Source organism: Euprymna scolopes, chromosome 41, assembly GCF_053919585.1.
Source record: "Euprymna scolopes isolate OS-2025 chromosome 41, ASM5391958v1, whole genome shotgun sequence".
NCBI classification, from domain to species: domain Eukaryota; kingdom Metazoa; phylum Mollusca; class Cephalopoda; order Sepiida; family Sepiolidae; genus Euprymna; species Euprymna scolopes.
The window spans coordinates 25,098,028-25,120,453 of NC_136522.1; the positions used below are offsets into that span (position 1 = coordinate 25,098,028).

A 22,426-nucleotide genomic window follows, 5' to 3' on the forward strand; every position below is an offset into this window, starting at 1 on the left:
TTTCGCTCGATACTGATATGGCTGAACTTAGTCGCCTATGCTTTTGCGTTGTGTAATTGTAATCTATTTGCATTAAAAATATGTATTTAAAAGAAGTTCTAAGTTTGTGTAAATCCTGATGTTCCTATTTACTTGCCTCCCCACCGGGGCAGAGTTAGACACAAGGTCGGTTTTTAATGGGGTAAAATCCAGCTTCCCAAAAATGGAATACTTTGGATAAGAATAAAAATAAAAATTGTCTCGGTTCAGAATTTCTCCTCCACTGATCAAGGAGAGAAAAGGTGAAGTATAACATCAGAACAGATACTACACTGTGATCTTGGCCCGTAATGATTACCACTCATAATCCTTTTTTTTTTTTTTTTAAACTAAGACCGATAACTCTATTCAGTTAATTTACTTTTTTTTGTCTTCACAATCACTAACTCCATCCAAGGCTTATTAGCTCACTAGTCTGGGTGCCCAGGTATTGGTAGGTGTGTGTTGAGCAAAATAAAAAAAGTGGTAGTAGGCAGGCTCAAACTCGTACTGCGAAGGAAGAAAATAATGTGAAAAAAGGAGTGATGTCTTTGCTGTTGCACCTATCGCCAAACCGGAAGTAGCGAATGTTTAAATTAACGCTAGTCAATGGAAAAGAGGGGATTACTTTTGAAAATATCAGCAAAAAAAGCGACCCCTTCCTGTAGAAAAGTGCCCGGTTGAGGTTGAAGGAATTAATGTTTTTAGCCAATTTTTTGATATTTGTCTGAAGGGTCGAGCTTCAAAATGATAACAATCTTGTGAAAATCTGTCGCTTCTGTCAAAAGTTTTAGGCAGACATACATACATACATAGATACATTTAAACAGACAAGTGAGATTTATATTATAGACTAGCGGGGGGGGGGGTACCTGGCAATTGCCGGGTGTTTGAAGGTTTATTGTTTTTGGGGTGGGGTAGATCAAAACATGGCCGGGTGTTTGGAGGTGTAAAAGAAAAAAACAGTTTTAATAGGAAGGTAGGTTTGAACCCCGAAGCCTTGATGCGAAGCTGGAAACGAAAGGGAAAAAAAAGCCAGATATTTAACCATCTCGGCCATGAGGGGAGAGGAATTGATAAGCGTGGTAAGTTAACGTTTATAAAGTGAAATTTACAGGTGCGAGGAAGTTAAGTCACGTGATGTTTGACCTTGAAACATGACGTAAGCAATGGCTGTTCAGCAGTTAAGATTTTGTGCAGGACAGTTTTTACCAAACTTTGGGGAAAGGAAAAGCAGCTTCCCCATTTATTAGGAGTGTGTCTCGAAACAAAAGCACCTGTCTAATATGACGGTGAAAAGCCGACATTGACTAAACGTTTACATCACTTTCTGGAGACCACTGGCCGTGGGCCGGGGAGGTGGCTATTCGAATCGAGTTTTGCTTTTTTCATACCGAAAAACGAAAGCAACATGCAGCGATTCAAAAATGTGGAATATTTAGCTTTTCAAAGTCGGGCAAATTAAATAGACAGGCGGCCCCCGTTAACTCGTGTATATTATTATTTAGATGTGATATAAAAAGTTTTAAGAATGAGGGAGCCGAGCGAGTAGCCCCCGGATAAAAGCCTTTTGTGGACATACATAAAAAGTGTCCATACATCTTCTCTATATATATAAAAGCGAAAATGTATGTGTGCTTGTGTATCTCGCAAAAACTTTCGACACAGGCCACGGATTTTCACGAGTTCGGTATCATTTTGAAGTTCTACATCTTGGACGACAAATATCGAAAAATTGGGCAAAAACATTCATTCTTTCATCCTTAACAGCTCTTTTTTACAGGGAGGGGGTGAAAAAAAAATGGTATCTTCATGACACGATGGCTTTACGCATGCGTCAATACGCACAAAAGACGTTGTACATTTAATTCGTTTTAAATGTTATAAAAACCGACCCACTTTCATCCACGCGTCTATAGCGCGATGGGTTAAGTGACAATGTCATTATCTAAAGATTTCAGGTTCAATCCCAGTTATCAGATGTACTTTTTTTTTTCTCGATTTTTAAACATTTAATATTGAAACAAGGTTATTTATACCATTTTTTTCACTTTTCGCTGTGTTTTTGTTTTTTTCCTTTTTTGGGGTTTTTATTTATCCGATTGTTTTAAAGAAGTTTTACGTCCGTTTGCTGTTTTATTTGTTTTGTTTTTTCTGATTTTTAAAAAAAGTTTAAACCGGGTTATTAATTCGCTTATTCTTCCCCCCCTCCCTACATACACACCTCTTAACACCCGGGCAACGCCGTCCTTTTTTGGGGGGAGGGGGTTTGTTTTTCCGATTTAAAAAAAAAAGTTTTACGTTCGTTGCTGTTTTTTTTTGGGGGGGGGGTCCGATTTTTTTTAGAAGTACTTTACACTCCCCCCCTACACACACCTCCAAACACTCGGGCAACGCCGGGTACCCCCGCTAGTCTATATATATATAAAAGCGAAAATGTGTGTTTGTATGTCTCATAAAAACTTTCGACAGAGGCGACGGATTTTCACAAGATTAGTATCATTTTTGGCCAAAAACATTAATTCCTTCACCTTAAAATGACCAGTTTTGTACAGGGAGGTGTAGCAAAAAATCGTTCCTTCATTTTCCTTTTCTATGACTACTGCGACGATGACGTCCTGTTTGACCTAGAACATGTTGATGTTAGTTTAACTTGCTGGTTTTTTAAACGTTTCATTTTGTCAGTTCTTAGTTGTTTGTCTCTTTGGCGTCGTAACGTGTCAAACATTTTTTTTCCGCCTTAGCCTCGAGGCTTCGGGTTCAAGCCTACCTCCCGACGAAAACTTTTTTCTTTTACACCTCTAAACATCCAGGCAACGTTTTTTTTTTTCTTTTAATTTAAATAAGGTTATTACTTCGCTTATTCTTTAGCTTACCCCCTCCCCACCTACATACACAGCATTGTTATCTTAAGATTGCAGGTTCAATCCGACAGAGTTATTTATGCCATTTTTTTACTTTTTACTGCTTTTCACTGTTTTTTTTTTGGGGGGGGGAATCGCTTCTTTTTTTTCTTTTTTTTTTATATAATATTTAAACTGAGTTATTACTTACCCACCCCCACCCCCATACACACAGCTACAAACACTCGGTCAGCACTGGGTACCTCTGCTAGTACATACATACACACACACATACATTTTGCCTTATATATATATATATAGATAGCAATAGATTCCACCATTGATGTTGCTAAATGAATCATTCTAGCTGACCTAATCGAACAAAAGTTGTCTAAGGTAACTGCAAGTATAAGAATTACTCAGTTTTGTCCGCAAAAATAACCTACAAAAACCTGAAAGTAAAGTCGTAGTTAAAGCGAACCTGAGTCAACAAAACAAATAGAAACAGTGTTTAAGTAATGAATGTAATATTTAGCTATTTTGCTTAACAGTATATGAGCTGCCCCAACTTGATTCCACGATGAAAGACGCATGAATTAATTCATTAAAGTTGCTTATCATAAGAATTAAAAAAAAAAAAAAGTCTCATTTCTAATAGTGAGGCTGGTAGGAATAAAGTCCAGAATAGTTAACTATTTCTGAATTTTTGAGATGAAGATTGATAATTTATTTCATTTGAATTATTTGTTATACCGTTATTTCCGCACGATCCGTATTCTGCATGAGTATCAAAATCCAAAAAAAAATCCAACTGATTTTTAATAGTTGAATTATTATTCAATATCTTTATTTGATAATTAAAAAAAAAGACTGTGTTAATTTAGTGTTTTGCTTTTACCAATTAGGTAAAACTATAACAAATCTTTAAATTGTCTCCCCTTGTTATGAATGGAAGTTTTCAAAAATGGAAACAAAATTGTTGTCTTAGTGCCAATTTTTTTTTTTTTCCTTTACTATCTTATCGCCATAAAGTTAATCTATCTTTAACTGCCATTTTTGTTTTTTGACACACAAACATGAAAATGAAGTTCTAAAATCTTAGTTTCCATGTTAAACGTATACAGGTTGCTAGAGAAATTAATTCTACTGTGTTTGCTCTTGGTTGTTAACTATTCTGGACTCTTTACCAATGATGGGTCTTAAATAATATGTGCAACCTCCGATTTTAAAATTAAAATATATTTGCATTAAACTTGATCCAATATTCACAAATTAAGCAAAATTCCTTGAAGTTCAATATCTTATGATCTCTTAAATTTTAGACATTTTCTAAAATTAAAATCATCTAATGGATTTTGATCAAAATTGGAATAAGGATTCTAGGTATAAGTTTTACTAGCATTATATGCTGATTTGAATCTTCATAAGGGGATATAAAAGTGGTACAAAAATCTGTTTAGTTAAAAGAATTAATTTCACCCATCCTGAGACTGATATTCTCTAAGCTTTTTAAGAGCACATAAGTAGAAGCTAATAATGCTGGCCATTTTAATATTGTTGTAATAGGAATAGAAATCTGTATTTTTATTTATTTTTTTATTTATTTATTTACTTTTTTTTTTTTATATATTTTTTTTTTTTGTAGTAGTGGGTGGGATACCTATTTATCAAAATCTCCATAGAAAATTGCATTGTGCTATTATATTATGATTATATTAAAATGCTTTGACACTGTAGTTTATATTCAGAAATTATTTCCCACTCCCACCATATCCCCTACCCTTAATTCTTCATGCTAAGGATTATCTCCTTTCAGATTTAGCCATGAGTCATGGATTATAATCTAAATACGAATGATTTGTAAATGTATGCCTATAATTTAGTTTTTTTTTTATTTTTGTTATTTTATTTATTTTCTCGCGTTCGATATTAATTCTAAAGAAACTCACTCTCGTTAGGAAGTCTGTCATAAAAACATTTTACTCTAAAAGCAAAGTGTAGAGTCATGATATTCATTGCATCTGACAAAGTCCAGACGGCACTTTCTATTTTTTACAAAAATCATTGGCTTGCATCTTGCAACACAGCCTTGCAAATTAAATTCCTTCAATCTGTTTTTAACTGTAGAAAGAGAGCACTTTTTAACAAGATTACGCTGTTGTTGATTTGGGGAGTTGTTCCAAATCTGTTTCTGAGGCTGCGGATCTTGATAGCATTGTCTTAGGGGTATCTCGAACACTACCAGTGTTTTGGTGCTTCTGCAGAGTCATTTGTCCCGTTTTCTCATATTTCGATCTGCGACCGATTTCTCGATTGGATAAACTAGAAAGTTGGAGATTAATGACCTCCTGACGATCACTAAGAGAAAGTCGAGGCATATAAACTAAATGTTACATTGTATAACCTGAAACAATTACGATTATAGATGCTTTGTTGCCTAAAAGGTGGATATTTTAAGCTCATTGCTGCGGAGTTTCTTTTTGTCTTGTCAATTAGAAGTTAATTTTTAAATTGATGTGAACACTAGGATACTTCAATTAAAAGTCAAATATGAACAGGTAAAATTATAGAGGAATAAAAGGTGAATCAAACGAAGTATAGGTGGCTTAAACAGTTACATTCAATTTAGCTTAAATATACATTTTTTGAAAAAGTGACAAGTGTGGACTTTCTTTTTGGCGCCACTGAATACATATATATATAATGTTTGTGTGTGTTCTATTATCTAAATCTCAAACATCTGTGTGTGTGTGAATGTATGTCTGCTAAAAACTTTTGTCATCCTACAGGCACCAATGTGGCACCATTAGAAAGAGCGATTTTTTTTTCAGAAAAAAATATAAAAAATTGGAAAAAATTTTCCATTATTGCGTAGAAACATTATTTTGTTTGACGGGTGGGGTCAGATAAAAACCTTGCTTTTGCTGCGATTTTCAAACCATGCATGTGCTAATAGTCATTATTTTCTTCAGGTTTAAATTGTTAAATTTGCAATGATAAAAAATCTGCATAATCGTGGGCACATCGGTAAAAGCGTAGTTACTAACTTTTTGTTTCGCTTCTGCCTGATGGCACCTCAAGTTTGTTTTTGTTTTTTTTTTTTGTCCTCCATTGTTGTCACAGGTGTCTCCATTGTTATCACATTTAAAAAAAAAAATTTTTTTTGCTCCATTTATTTTTAATCCCTGTACATCGTTACATGTTTTTAATCACTGTACACCATTACATTTTAATCACCGTACACCATTACATTTTAATCACTGTACATCATTACATTTTAGTCACTGTACACCATTACATTTTCTTAATGACTGTACATCATTACATGTTTTTAATCCCTGTACATCGTTACATGTTTTTAATCACTGTACATCATTACATTTTAATCACTGTACATCATTACATTTTAATCACTGTACATCATTACATTTTCTTAATCACTGTACATCATTACATGTTTTTAATCACTGTACATCATTACATGTTTTTAATCACTGTACATCGTTACGTGTTTTTAATCACTGTACATCGTTACATGTTTTTAATCACTGTACATCGTTACATGTTTTTAATCACTGTACATCGTTACATGTTTTTAATCACTGTACATCGTTACATGTTTTTAATCACTGTACATCGTTACATGTTTTTAATCACTGTACATCGTTACATGTTTTTAATCACTGTACATCGTTACATGTTTTTAATCACTGTACATCGTTACATGTTTTTAATCACTGTACATCGTTACATGTTTTTAATCACTGTACATCGTTACATGTTTTTAATCACTGTACATCGTTACATGTTTTTAATCACTGTACATCGTTACATGTTTTTAATCACTGTACATCGTTACATGTTTTTAATCACTGTACATCGTTACATGTTTTTAATCACTGTACATCGTTACATGTTTTTAATCACTGTACATCGTTACATGTTTTTAATCACTGTACATCGTTACATGTTTTTAATCACTGTACATCGTTACATGTTTTTAATCACTGTACATCGTTACATGTTTTTAATCACTGTACATCGTTACATGTTTTTAATCACTGTACATCGTTACATGTTTTTAATCACTGTACATCGTTACATGTTTTTAATCACTGTACATCGTTACATGTTTTTAATCACTGTACATCGTTACATGTTTTTAATCACTGTACATCGTTACATGTTTTTAATCACTGTACATCGTTACATGTTTTTAATCACTGTACATCGTTACATGTTTTTAATCACTGTACATCGTTACATGTTTTTAATCACTGTACATCGTTACATGTTTTTAATCACTGTACATCGTTACATGTTTTTAATCACTGTACATCGTTACATGTTTTTAATCACTGTACATCGTTACATGTTTTTAATCACTGTACATCGTTACATGTTTTTAATCACTGTACATCGTTACATGTTTTTAATCACTGTACATCGTTACATGTTTTTAATCACTGTACATCGTTACATGTTTTTAATCACTGTACATCGTTACATTTTTTTAATCACTGTACATCGTTACATTTTTTTAATCACTGTACATTATTACATTTTTTTAATCACTGTACATTATTACATTTTTTTAATCACTGTACATTATTACATTTTTTTAATCACTGTACATTATTACATTTTTTAATCACTGTACATTATTACATTTTTTAATCACTGTACATCATTACATTTTTTAATCACTGTACATCATTACATTTTTTAATCACTGTACATCATTACATTTTTTAATCACTGTACATCATTACATTTACAAAAATCAATTTTGAAAAGCTCTCAAAATTGAACGGCTAAAAAAAAATACTACTGCCCCTTCTAATATAGGAGGAAAGAGAAAATCGCCAAAATATGTATGTCGTTTTCCACAGATAAAGGCCAAGACGCAAAACTAGTCTTTCTTTCATACTACATACTTCCTTTTAATTTCCTGTTTTTTCACGTCACTTCCATTGACATAACTTAATTTGTTAACCTTATTTTCAACACAGGAATTTCCTTTCACATTGAAGGCGGATTTGAAGAGGATTCGCCATATATATAAAGATGGTTAGAGAAGCTGGATTCGTGACTTTGACCAAAGTTCAGTGACATGCTAGGGATGATGATGAACAAGGGCCAAAAACATTTACTATTCTTTTATAAGTGGAGATTTAGAACATTTGTCTACAATGTAATGGAAATCTTTTGATTTTTGTTTTTGTTATATTTTCTTAGCTGTAACCACAATCACATGGAATGGGTTGAGTCAGCTCAAAACGAGCTCACCACATCCATGTCAAGGTAATCCATCCCTGCTGATCGGCAGCAGAGTCATTTGTATGCTTCAGATATTCCCGGTTTCAGTGATGAATATAAAAAATGAGGGGGTGGGGAAGAGCCAGTCATCAGCTCCATATCTATCTTCCCTGTTCCTATCCACATCTTTAGTTGATTGACTGTGCTTCCTCCAACTGACAGGTGCGATTAGGGCTACCAATTTGCATACAAAATCTTCCTCAGGCAGTCAAAGAACGTGACCAAACCAGTGAAGTTTCCTTTTACTAAGCATCTCTGATGCCACCAGTGCTATGGGTTTGTAGCACTGGTGCCCCACTATAACGTGGTACACATTTGCACACGCATTAACGTGTAGATATCCGAGACCCAACACATTGTAGACTCTGTCACAAAGGAGATAAAGAATAGGAAAGAACTTCAACTCCTGTTTCAGGTTTTAAGAAAAGACTTATTCCTCATTCTCCTGCCATGCGTGACTTCTCATTATGGCTATGACATACCTAAATCTCTAACATGATCGTCTTCTCCAACGTGTTCGTCGGTCTGTGCACACCTTTTTTATAGTCTTTTTCTTTTTTCTTACTGTGACGTCACTTTGCACATGGCTCATCATTTGCATGCAGTTGCAATACTCTGTTACGCCATCTATTTTAACTCGCATGAAGAGGATAAGAAACATCCACATACAGATATACAATCTTATTGATATGACATTTTTAGATTTTACACTCAATAATAATCAGTTGTGCTTAATAACATAGATTCTGTTTTTTTTTTTTTTTGTCCCTCAACAAAAGGAGGGTGGACCTGTAAATTCACCCTCGTCCGTTCGTCTGTCCACACTTTTCTCAATAATTTGCACCTTGGAATTTTTTTGAAATTTTGCACAAACATTAAACATGATATGAGTTAAAAAGTAATAGAGCAGATTTTTTTTTCTTTTTTTTTTTTTTTTTTTTACACAGTGGTCACCACTTATCAAGGCCCGGAAGCCACTCAGGGATGAGGGTTATTGCAAGTACATTACGTTAGTGTGGAGATTTGATGAAGTGTTTACTTAAGGGGGCGGTTCATTAGGAATTGGTTAACGTTGGACTTGAACACATCCAAGTTGTAGTAAGGTGGGAAGCAGGCAGACGGAACAGAGTTCCACAGGCATGCAGTTCTAAGAAAGAAGCTTTGTTCATGGAATCCACGTTTTGATTTAGGCACAGATAAAGAGTGGGGGAAATTTTTCACAGTGGATTCGGCTAGACGGGTGTTTTTTGTAAAAGATTGGCGAGGGGGGACCAGAGATTGGAGTTCAGACAAGCACCTGCCATGGAAATAACGATAAAACAAGGATAGGCTCGCAACGTCTCTTCTGTGGGAGAGAGGTTGCAGAGTAAAGAAAAGGGTATCCCCCACTAAGCCACGAAGTCTATTTTGTACTCTGTCAAGGCAGGATAGGCTGTTTTTAGCAGCTCCTGCCCAGATATGGCAGCAGTATTCCATCCTTGGACGTACTTGGCTTTTATATAGATAGAGAATTGCATCATTAGTGAGATATCTTCTGGAGCGGTAGAAGGATCCCATCTTTCCAGCGACCTTGGCAACAGACTTGATGTACGTGTTCCATTTCAGATCAGGAGTAAAGGTCAAACCCAGAAGCTTGTCAAAACACTGGACCTCTCCCAGATGAGAGCCATCCATCCCAATTGATGCCAGATGGGGATCAGAGCGTTGATGATGTAAGGATAGGAGTTTGGTTTTAGATGCATTAAAAGTAACCAGCCACGTCTTCCCCAACTGAACCACGCGCTCGAGATCAGAGGAGAGAGAATCAGAGAGAACTTTGTCATTTACAACCTTTGATGTGTTGCCATAGATGGTCGTGTCATCAGCATAGATGTCAACGAATGATTTAAGTATGTGTTTAGATGTAGATCAGGAAGAGAGTTGGGCCCAGGATTAACCCCTGAGGGACTCCAGCATTAATACTGCAGGCCTCTGATTCAGGAAAACTCTGGTTGGACCCCTAGGGGTGCCTTTTGGGTTAAAATGGCTGAAATTGACACTTTTGTGCTTATTAAAAAAAAATTGATGCCTTGAATTTTTATAAAACTTTCTGAAAAGTTGTAACTAACTGATATCTATATAATTTTGTTTGTCTATACTTCACGATAACTCTTGGGTGTGCCCCAGGGGCTCTTTTAGAGCTAATAAAAACACTCCATTTTTGGGACTATTTTACCATATTTGTCCAAAATTTTCTGTGTATGTCTATTTAGCAGTTTTGCATGGTGCTGAACTCAAATTAAAATATGTTAAGGTCTTGGGGACTTTTGAGGCTAAATGAGGGCGGAGGTGGCAAATGATGTCATTTCTTTTTTTTGCATGGTGCAGAACTCAAATTTACATGAATTGCACGGTTTGTTCATTTTCACCAAGAATTAACGTCCCCTGGGGACTTTTGGGGCTAAATGGGAGGTGGAGCTGAACTTAGTCATTTTTTTATGCCTCGTTCACTGTGCACTCATGGGGAACTATGCATGCTTCACTTATTTGTTTTTTCCTTTCTCTTGACAGATTGATGATGAATTTGAAGGTCTTCAATCGATGTCAGTCGAACATTCCTTTGACTCTAGTAAGTTGAAAATTTTATCTCATTCTTTTTTTTTTTTTTATGATTGCATTTTTTAACATTTTCACGATTGCAGAATTTTAACTAATTTGGAATTTACATAACGTCCTCCCCCCCTATTTTCAACGTTTTAAAACTTTTGCTTTGTGCTTTGTTAGGCAAATCTAAGACGTTGAACATATTCTATACTAGCAACTGAGAAACATGACTAGGGTCTATTGACAAATGTTTGATTTCTGAAGTCAACTAAATTAATAAAAAAAAAAAGTACATAGAATAACACCGTGATCTATATGTAAGAAGGATAAGACATTAAAATATAATCAAATCTTTTGTTTTGTCTGATTTTGATTTTTCGCACAACTGTTCTTATCTTGGACATTATTCTCAAAACGTTTTGAGTTTCAAGTGCGTCTTGTCAAACTTGTGAATCTGTACAGAATTTTGAACGGAACTTTTATTTAATTCGCAAAGTTAGAAGTATTAATTTGTAATTGTATCCTTAGTATCGCCCGCACTAAGAATTGAACCCTCAACTTCCATGAGACTGTCACTTAAAAGTGATTATTACTTAGTATTTATATCTGTTGCACCACAAGCATAAAGATTCTCAAGTTCAATAAGCTGCAACAAAGATTCTCAAGTTCAATAAGCTGCAACAAAGATTCTCAAGTTCAATAAGCTGCAACAAAGATTCTCCAGTTCAATAAGCTGCAACAAAGATTCTCCAGTTCAATAAACTGCAACAAAGATTCTCCAGTTCAATAAGCTGCAACAAAGATTCTCCAGTTCAATAAGCTGCAACAAAGATTCTCCAGTTCAATAAGCTGCAACAAAGATTCTCCAGTTCAATAAGCTGCAACAAAGATTCTCCAGTTCAATAAGCTGCAACAAAGATTCTCCAGTTCAATAAGCTGCAACAAAGATTCTCCAGTTCAATAAGCTGCAACAAAGATTCTCCAGTTCAATAAGCTGCAACAAAGATTCTCCAGTTCAATAAGCTGCAACAAAGATTCTCAAGTTCAATAAGCTGCAACAAAGATTCTCAAGTTCAATAAGCTGCAACAAAGATTCTCAAGTTCAATAAGCTGCAACAAAGATTCTCAAGTTCAATAAGCTGCAACAAAGATTCTCAAGTTCAATAAGCTGCAACAAAGATTCTCAAGTTCAATAAGCTGCAACAAAGATTCTCAAGTTCAATAAGCTGCAACAAAGATTCTCAAGTTCAATAAGCTGCAACAAAGATTCTCAAGTTCAATAAGCTGCAACAAAGATTCTCAAGTTCAATAAGCTGCAACAAAGATTCTCAAGTTCAATAAGCTGCAACAAAGATTCTCAAGTTCAATAAGCTGCAACAAAGATTCTCAAGTTCAATAAGCTGCAACAAAGATTCTCAAGTTCAATAAGCTGCAACAAAGATTCTCAAGTTCAATAAGCTGCAACAAAGATTCTCAAGTTCAATAAGCTGCAACAAAGATTCTCAAGTTCAATAAGCTGCAACAAAGATTCTCAAGTTCAATAAGCTGCAACAAAGATTCTCAAGTTCAATAAGCTGCAACAAAGATTCTCAAGTTCAATAAGCTGCAACAAAGATTCTCAAGTTCAATAAGCTGCAACAAAGATTCTCAAGTTCAATAAGCTGCAACAAAGATTCTCCAGTTCAATAAGCTGCAACAAAGATTCTCAAGTTCAATAAGCTGCAACAAAGATTCTCAAGTTCAATAAGCTGCAACAAAGATTCTCAAGTTCAATAAGCTGCAACAAAGATTCTCAAGTTCAATAAGCTGCAACAAAGATTCTCAAGTTCAATAAGCTGCAACAAAGATTCTCAAGTTCAATAAGCTGCAACAAAGATTCTCAAGTTCAATAAGCTGCAACAAAGATTCTCAAGTTCAATAAGCTGCAACAAAGATTCTCAAGTTCAATAAGCTGCAACAAAGATTCTCAAGTTCAATAAGCTGCAACAAAGATTCTCAAGTTCAATAAGCTGCAACAAAGATTCTCAAGTTCAATAAGCTGCAACAAAGATTCTCAAGTTCAATAAGCTGCAACAAAGATTCTCAAGTTCAATAAGCTGCAACAAAGATTCTCAAGTTCAATAAGCTGCAACAAAGATTCTCAAGTTCAATAAGCTGCAACAAAGATTCTCAAGTTCAATAAGCTGCAACAAAGATTCTCAAGTTCAATAAGCTGCAACAAAGATTCTCAAGTTCAATAAGCTGCAACAAAGATTCTCAAGTTCAATAAGCTGCAACAAAGATTCTCAAGTTCAATAAGCTGCAACAAAGATTCTCAAGTTCAATAAGCTGCAACAAAGATTCTCAAGTTCAATAAGATGCAACAAAGAAGTCGACGGTTTTAAAAGCTAAATGTAGAAACGGTTTTATGTTTTTGTTTTTGTTTTGTTTTTAGTTGAGAATTGATTATTCATGTTATTTAGATTCTTTAGACTACGTTTCTTATATAGTAATGTAAAAATATGTAATAAATAGTGATATCTAGGGCTATGACACGAGAATAATTTTTATCATTGTTTTGACTCTCTTGTATATATCAAACACAGTTAGACACAGTTAATCAATCAAGAACCACATCATTCTTTTTAAAAACATAAGATATTAACTGATATATATACTTGAGTCAAAATAATAAAAGAATATTCTCTTGTCATAGTCCTTGTGATATATAGTAATATTGTGCTGACACACATGCACAGACTTGGAGTTTATATTCGTAACACCTCCCCATGTCTAGGCAATCTAAACAAGAATCAGGTGACCAGCCCTTCATGTGCTTTAAACTAACTTTACAACATAGCATTAGCTACCTGTATTTTCTTTACCGCTCTCCATCAACCCAGGACTGTACTATAATCAATCATGTCTCTGACAGCATAGATGTAGCATTCTCCCTTAACACTAGCACCCAAATACATGTATTTGGTGACTTTAACGTTCATCACAGAAATTAGCTTGGCTTCTCTAACTATATTGACAGAGCTGGTAGCGTCACCCATAACTTTGCTATATCCCATTCCCTGACAGACAGTAACATTCCCGACCCGTCTCCCAGATTGCCAGGACCAGCAAGCCTCACTTTTGGATCTGTTTCTGACAACTGTTTCTGATGATTGTGTAACAAATTAGCAATACACATGGCCGTTAAAACGCTTTGGATAATCATAGATTTAAAGGGGTTTCTGCTAAAATATTTTAAAAATCAAAGCACTTTAAGTCTTCAAAATACCACTGTTTTGTTCAGAAATGAATATACTTTCAAATGAATTAGTAAATAATAACATACACTGTATATTTTTAGAGTTTTAAGCAAATAAACTGATAAAAATGTGAACATCATAAAACGGCATTTTCGGTAAGATTTTGTAATGACCCCCCCTTGATTTCTAAACATTCGTACTGTGTTTCTGTGAAGAATTTTTTAATGAAATTTGGAAATTAGCCAAAAGAGATGTCATTTTTAATAATTTCGAGCGTTCAAAATTCATTTGACGACTCGTTTTTTTGTTGTTAAAAAAAAGATTTCAAAATGATGAGTATTGAAAATTTTGAAAAAACTTTTCTTCGGACACTCACTATTAAATAAAACAATCTTTTTACTATGTTTATTCGTTAAAAAAGATGATTGAACAGTGTTTTCTCTAGTGGTACGTAGCAATTTAAAAACATAATATCCGAAAAAATCGTTATGAATTTGAATCAAGACTTTTGTGGTATTAGTGATAGTAGCAGCAGGAGCAATAACATGGCGTAAACAGACATTTTGTTTTCGTTTATTTTTATTTCAAATCGATTTATTTTTTTTTTAATTGAAAATCTTGTTATAAATAAAAATTCTTACATGTTTAGTTAGAGCTATTTTGTTATCAACCATACAAATATTTTTAAAAATTGGGTAGTAGTAAGCTTTAAAATATTTTAATAAGTGAAAATGTGAACTATCATTGTTTTGGTTCACGTGTACGAACGGTATACACACTTCTAATTTTCGTCCCTTAAAAAATGTTTTCAGTGAATTATTATCGAATGGAAACTAATCTACCCGATTATTAAAAATAAAATAAAAAAATAATCAATATTTAAATATTTGTAGGAGGTGCTCAATTAAAAGTAAAAATGGTAGGAAAAGACATGAAATGTAATTAGAAATCAAAATAACATCAATTCAAAATTTTTAACAATTTGTCAGCTTTAGCAAAAACTTGTTTCTTTTATATCTAAATAGAATTTAAATACTTGATATTTTTCCAAGCATCATGTTTTCTGTTAGAGGGACGTCACTTTTTTAAATAACTTGTATTTTTCTGTTTGTCATAATTCTTGTAAAGTTTCACAATGGGTATCAAACACCCTCTAAAAAAAAAAAAAAAAAAAAAAAAAAACTCGCTTAATTCTATGTCTAATCCTAGGTATGAGTGGCAGGCCTCCTCCTAAAACCTTTAGCCTTAACGATAACGCTAAGTACAAGTGGCAGAGCTCCCCACTAAACAAACTTTCTCTGTGAGTTCATATAAGCGTAAAAAAAAAAAAAAAATCATAAAAAACGTTTAAAGAAAGTGCACATGATTAATCTCCCATAAAAAAATAAATTGGTCAACTGTCCTAAAACGCTAGGATCGTCTTGAAATGGTGAATTATTTTACATTTATATGAAACCAACCCCCGCTCTAAATTCTAAAATTGTTTTTGTTTTGTTTCTATCAATATCAAGTCTTCAGGATGTTCACGCATAATTTTCCTTAGCCCTATCATTAACCCAGAGTGGTAACCTCCCAACTTTCTCATAATTACACAAAGACCCTCTTAAAACCATGCATAATCATCTTTTAGAAAACAAACAAAAAAACACCCAGGATTTATCTATCATAGGAGGGGGGGGTAACTGCCCTAAAACGCTCGAATGATTCAAAATGGGAAATCATTTTACATTAAATTCTAAAATAATTTTTTTAAAAGTTTTTCACATGCAATTGTCTATAAAGGTAGAATCACATATTTTGGAGAGGTGGTCAGATGGGGAAGGGGTAGCAGAAGGTATTAATCTACAATAATACCAAAGAAATATTGCAATATATTCATTTTTAACCAATTCACAGGAAACTTTAGTTGAAATAGATACATTGAGATCATTGCTAAGGCTGCTGCAAAGAAGGTGGGCTCTCTCTATCATGCTAGAAAGTTACTTACGCCTGAAAGTATCCTGTACCTCTACAAAGCTACCGTTTGCCCATGTATGGAGTACTGCTGTCACATCTGGGCTGGTGCATCTGCTACTAGTCTCTCACTCCTGGACAAGGTCCAAAAGAGAGTCGTCAACCTAATAGGTTCTGAATTGTCATCTAAACTTCAGCCCCTGTCCCACCGATGAAATGTTGCATCCCTCTACCTGTTTTACAGGTATTTTAATGGTGGATGCTCTGACGAACTACAAGCACTTGTAACCCCCTCGGCGAAAATACCCCCGACAAACCCGACAAGCAGCAAATTCCCACCCCTACACAGTTGAGATCCCTAGATGTAAGAAAGCCTTTTACCCTAATAGCTTCTTCCCCAAAACTGCAGGACTTTAGAATTCTCTTCCAGTTTCCTGCTTCCCCAACTGTACTGACATGAGAAAGTTCAAGTGTAATGTGAACAGACATCTTGCTGCTAAACTCCCTACATAGTACCCCTGGAACTTAGGTCCCTGATAGTAGCCCCCTACATCAAAGTGGCAATATGCCTTGTTTGGGGTGAAAATGTAATTAAAAAAAAATAATAAAATAACAAAAATTGTGTATCTATAAAACAAGATAGGCTTAAGGCTTCCAAAATTTATTCTAGAATTATCCAGAAAGATCTGTGGTGTAATGGATAAAGTACATGGTAAATTCAGTTATAACTAGGGCTAGGACAACAGCATATTCTTTTCATTGTTTTGACTCTTGAGTATGTATCCACTGATATCTTATATGCTTTTATATAAGGTGATGTGGTTCTTAGTTGATTAACTGTCGGATATATACTCGAGAGTCAAAACAATAAAAAGAATATTCTGTTGTCATAGTGCTAGTTATAAGTTACTCTTATAGACGTTGAAGGTTCAATCCACAGATGACACTCAAAATATAATTGCAAATTACTTAGGACGTCTACCCAGTCATAGTTGACAGAACGAAAGCATGCTACTCCCATGGATTAAGCAAAGGGTTCCGTTCACATTTCTGATTTCGACAAGATACACTTGAAGAAGGTTGGAGGTTACATTGACTGAAACATTGTGAAAATAACACTCAAAATAAGAACAGTAGTCCGAAGAGTGGAAATAGTAGTCTATATAATGTAAATTATCTGAAAAGTCTCGAAACATAAAACGTCTTTTATGTTTGATATTTATCAGTTTACTTTCAACACATTTTCTTATCTTCAGGTATGAGTTACAATATTATTCTTTGTATTTACAAATTTAGTTGACTTTATTACTTTAAAAAAAAATCTTTGAAAATCAAATATTTATCAACAGATCTTCATACATGAAGTGGCCTTGTGCATAACTTTTTGTTAGCATGTTTCCGAATTTTTGAGATGAGGATATGTATATTTGTATTATTTGGACCTGTTCTCATCTTGAGTGTTATTTTCATGTGTCAGTCGATGTAATCCCCGACCTTCTTCAGGTGTATCTTGTAAAACTCGGGAATTCGGATAGAATCTCGAACGGAACCTTTTATTTACTTCACAGGGGTAGCATGCTCTTGTTCCATCAGTCATGACTGGATAGGAGTCCTAAGTAATTTGCAATTGTTATTTTCAGTCGCCCACACTAAGAATTGAACCTTCAACCTTCAGGAGAAGGTCACTTTTTACAATTGTTTTTTTCAAGTACTATAACTACTGTGCCTCAGGTCCTTACTTAGGACCTCTATCCAGTCATGGCTGATGGAACCAGAGCGTGTTACCTCTGAAGTAAATAAAAGGTTCCGTTCAAAATTCTGTTAAAATTCTCAAGATTTGTTAGCAGTTAAAACATTGCACCACTTTGTTTTTGAAGAGCAAAAACAAAAATGAGTTTGGATTTTTAGATGGTTGCTATAGACATCCTTTTTTTATGATCTGATTTATTAAGTCTGTGATGATCTCAGTGTCTATTCACCCACAACCTTCAACATTTCTGTAGAAATTAAATCTACACAATGGCATAACAGCTCGGAGCAAAATAATTGTGTTGATGCTTTGAGTTTCTTAAACTATTAAAACAACTGCTAGTAAAAAACACATGATCATGACTTGCCATGACAAATTATTACTGCAGCACTGAGACATCACAACTTATTGAGCATACTAGTATGTGTAAACAACACAACCATTCATGAATTTGTTGTAGAAATGAATCGCTCTCAAGGGTCACCGCTTTGTTATTTTTATGGCAAGTGCTTGTCTGAGCTTCAATCTATGGTCCCCCCTTGACAAACTTTTACAAAAAACACTCGTCTAGCTGAAACCACTATCAATAATTTCCTCCATTCTTTATCTGTGCCCAAACCTAGTTCCATGAACAAAGTTTCTTTCTAAGAACTGCACACCTGTGGAACTCTCTTCCATTTCCCTGCTTTCTAGTTGACTACAATATGGTTGTCTTCAAGTCCAATGTGAACAAGTTCTTGATAAACTGTCCCCTTAAGTAATCCAATTTACCAAATTTCCACTATTAATGATTACGATATTGTCCCATTGACTATTGTACACTCATTAGCCCTTATCCTCGAGTAACCTCCAGGCCTTGATAAAATTGAATTGTAAAAAAAAATGTTTCAATCAGAAGACAAAAAATTCTCAACTGTAACTTCGTTTAATGTGTCTTTTCCACATTAAGTGTGAGTTGCACATTGATTATGATGATACAAAATGACTTTCTCCATGAAATTTTATCAGTTAAGTGAGTTTCAATGTGTTATTGCTTGAAGTCATTTTTTATATTCTTTTTCAATTCCCCTTTTCCTCAATCAAAATCTTTGTGCATCTGTTTATCTAACCAGAACTTCATCCAACATGTCTATAATACCGTAGCCAGTTGCAATACAGAACTAACTTCAGCCTAGTCCCCTACTGGCTAAATAACAAATTCAGAAATAACTTTGTTGTTGGGATGTGCATCATAAATATACAGAATCACAGCCCATCATTCATCGCATCAAAATTATCCAACACCTTTTTTCTTCTAACAACACCAAAATATGTTTTAAAAGTAATTTCTTCTGTCTTCCCCCTCCTATCTACCTCTTTCAGATTTTCTAATTACTTTTTTACTTTTCTTTGAAGGTTCTGCTGCTTTGTTCACCAAGCGAGGTAATATTGTGATTCGTTCTTTTAAAATGAACAAGGCTCATTTCTCACCTACTTCACCCCTGACGATGGAAGAGAAAATAAAATTAAAGGTGAGCAAGTCTTTTTTTATTTATGTACTAGCATCATCGTACTTGATGTCGCCCAGAGTTTTTTTTTTTAATAGGATTTTTTGCGGTAAGACATGATAATTTGTATTATTCAAACTACTGTTCTCAATTTGAACGTTATTCTTGCAATGTAACCTCTGACCTTATTCAGATGCATTTTGTCCAAAATCTGTTGGGTTAGCTTGTTCTCATTCTCTCAACCATGACTGGATAGAAGTAATTTTTATTTACTCTTAGTATTGCATGTACTTAAGATTAAGATAACATCAACCCCCAGAAACTGTCATTTAAAAATGATTATTACTTAGCCCTTAAATTCGTTATGTCATGAGCCTTTTATTTTCTGTTTCCAATAAGAGTATTTAAAAAAAAATCACAGGCAGTTATGTAAGAGATTATATCAGTTTTGTGAGCATATCTGGTGTAGATTTTTACTTTTAGCTAGACATGCAGATAGCATTTTTTTATATAATTTATTTTTTTTAATTTTCCAGAATGCTGCCAAACTTGAAGACATGTATTTGATAAAAATTCCAGTCCGGCCAATATCAGTGAATTATGAAACAAGTGAACCGACCAAATATGTCACCACTTTTGTTTTAGCAGTAAGTCATTTCTTGTCTCTTGTCAAAAATCAAAAGAAACAACTGTTCAAATTTTTATTACTTTCTTTGTCACTCCAAATTTTTTTTTTCATGCCTTTGATGTTAATAGCTATAGAGATACAAACCTAAATCTGTTTCAATATAAATATATGATTTTCATCCAAGTGTGTTCTTAAAAATATATTTCCCTTCAATTTCTTTTATTTTCTTTTAATTTATATGATCAACATGTTTTAATTGGCAATATTATTGAGGAGATAGGAAGAATGTGCTGCTGTTATCGCGCACAGAAATCACTTTTTCCATAGCTACCAACGTAATAGATGTACTGAGACTAAAGCTGCTTTCAGGACTGCCAGCAACCACTGTAAAAGAGTAATAAAAAATGCAAGAGAGCTATATGCTCAGTCTGTTAAATCCAAAGTAGCTGAGCAGCAGCTTGGTTCCCACCAGTTTTGGCAAATAGCAAACAGGATCCTGAACAGAAGCGTGCGTTCTATCCCAACCAGCATCAGTGGACTTGAGGTCATCTCGTCAGTATCAGACAAAGCCAGACCATTTGCTAAGAACTTTGCAGCTAATTCTACCCTATGCAACTAAGGCCATCAACTCCCTGTATTTCCTCCTATAACAGACAACACGCTATGCAACATACAAATATCTGTGCGTGATGTTGCCAAGCTAATCAAGAAACTTGATTCCAGTAAAGCAACTGGCCCTGACGGCATTTCAATTATAGTGTTGAAAAAGCTTCAACCAGAACTTGCTCCCATACTTACAAAACTGTTTAAGAATTGTCTTAAGGAGAATTGCTTCCCAACACCCTGGAAAACCTCATCAGTATGCCCTGTATTTAAGAATTCAGGTGATAAGTCATCTCCCTCTCAGTACAGATCAATAAATCTCCTGTGTGTCATGAGTAAGTTGCTGGAATCCATATTAATAAAGAAGTAGTCAACCACCTCAGCAGAAATAACCTTCTTAGTGACATGCAATATGGTTTCCTTTCTGCGAGATCTACAGCAGATGTGCTAATGGTTATATCTCATAGGATTAGTGAATCTCTCGACAAAGGTTTCCTTTCTAAGGCAATTGCTCTTGACATATCAAAAGCCTTCGATAAGGTATGGCCTACTTCACAAGATTTCCAGCTATGGTATAACTGGAAATGTTTTCTCAATTATTAAATCATTTCTCTCCGATAGGTTCAGAAGAGTGGTGGTTGATGGCCAGAAATCAGAAGCCCACAGTATTAATGCTGGAGTCCCTCAAGGGTCTATCCTAGGCCCAACTCTCTTTCTGATGTACATCGATGATCTCCCAAAACACATACTTAAATCATTCGTTGACATTTATGCTGATGACACGACCATCTATGGCAACACATCAAAGGCCGTAAATGACAAAGTTCTCTCTGATTCTCTCTCCTCTGATATTGAGCACGAGGTATAATGGGGGAAGAGGAGGCTGGTTACTTTTAATGCATCTAAAAATCAAGCTTCTATCTTTACATCAACGCTCTGATTCCCATATGGCATCAATTGAAATGGATGGCTCTCATCTTTGGGAGACTCCATGTTTTGACAAGCTTCTGGGATTGACCTTTACTCCTGATCTGAAATGGAACACTTACATCAAATTTGTTGCCAAGATCGCTGGAAAAAATGGTGGGATCCTTCTACCGCTTCAGAAGAACGTCCAAGGATGGAGTACTGCTGTCATATCTGGGCAGGGGCTGCTAAAAACAGCCTATACTGCCTTGACAAAATAGACTTCGTAGCCTAGTGGGGGATGCTATTTTCTCTCCCCTGCCATCTCTCCCACAGTAGGGACGTTGCGAGCCTGTCGTTGTTTTATCATTATTTCCATTGGAAGTGCTCCAATCTTTGATCCCCCCTCGCCAATCTTTCACGAAAAACGTCCGTCTAGCTGAAACCACTGTCAGTAATTTTCCCCACTTTTTATCTGTGCCAAAATCAAAATGTAGATTCCATGAACAAAGCTTCTTTCTTAGAAGTGCACGCCTGTGGAACTCTCTTCCGTTTGCCTGTTTCCCACCTGACTACAACTTGGATGTCTTCAAGTCTAACATAAACAAGTTCCTGATAAACCGCCCCCTTAAGTAAGACACTTTATCAGATCTCCATTACTAACGATTACCACGATATTGTCCCATTGATTACTGTACACGCAATAACCCTTATCCCCAAGTGGCATCTGGACCTTGATAAGTGGACCCTGTCACAGTAGAGGTTTTTCTCTTGCCACTCATGAACAATGCTATAAAAATTTGCTCGGTTATTTTATATTTCAGTTGTACAAACAAGTTAAATCTTTTCTATATCAAGAATGGTACACACATCTTTTCTATATCAAGAATGGTACACACATCTTTTCTATATCAAGAATGGTACACACATCTTTTCTATATCAAGAATGGTACACACATCTTTTCTATATCAAGAATGGTACACACATCTTTTCTATATCAAGAATGGTACACACATCTTTTCTATATCAAGAATGGTACACACATCTTCCAAAATGTTTTTATTTTGTGTGAGATGCATTGTGGTTGCCTGATCCT

The 22,426-nt window shown here is 34.8% G+C and overlaps 1 protein-coding gene across 2 annotated transcripts in view; it reads left to right on the plus strand.

Annotated features, from left to right (window-relative positions):
• LOC145266438 (ER membrane protein complex subunit 10-like) overlaps nt 1–22,426 on the plus strand; it is a 32,892-nt gene that overhangs the window by 4,827 nt on the left and 5,639 nt on the right. For both annotated transcript variants that reach the window (XM_080122116.1, XM_080122115.1), the window contains exons 2-4: nt 10,731–10,788; nt 19,101–19,216; nt 19,729–19,839. In XM_080122116.1, the coding sequence (XP_079978242.1) occupies nt 10,761–10,788; nt 19,101–19,216; nt 19,729–19,839 (255 nt within the window). In that variant the 5' untranslated portion in view covers nt 10,731–10,760. The remainder of the gene's footprint in view (nt 1–10,730; nt 10,789–19,100; nt 19,217–19,728; nt 19,840–22,426) is intronic.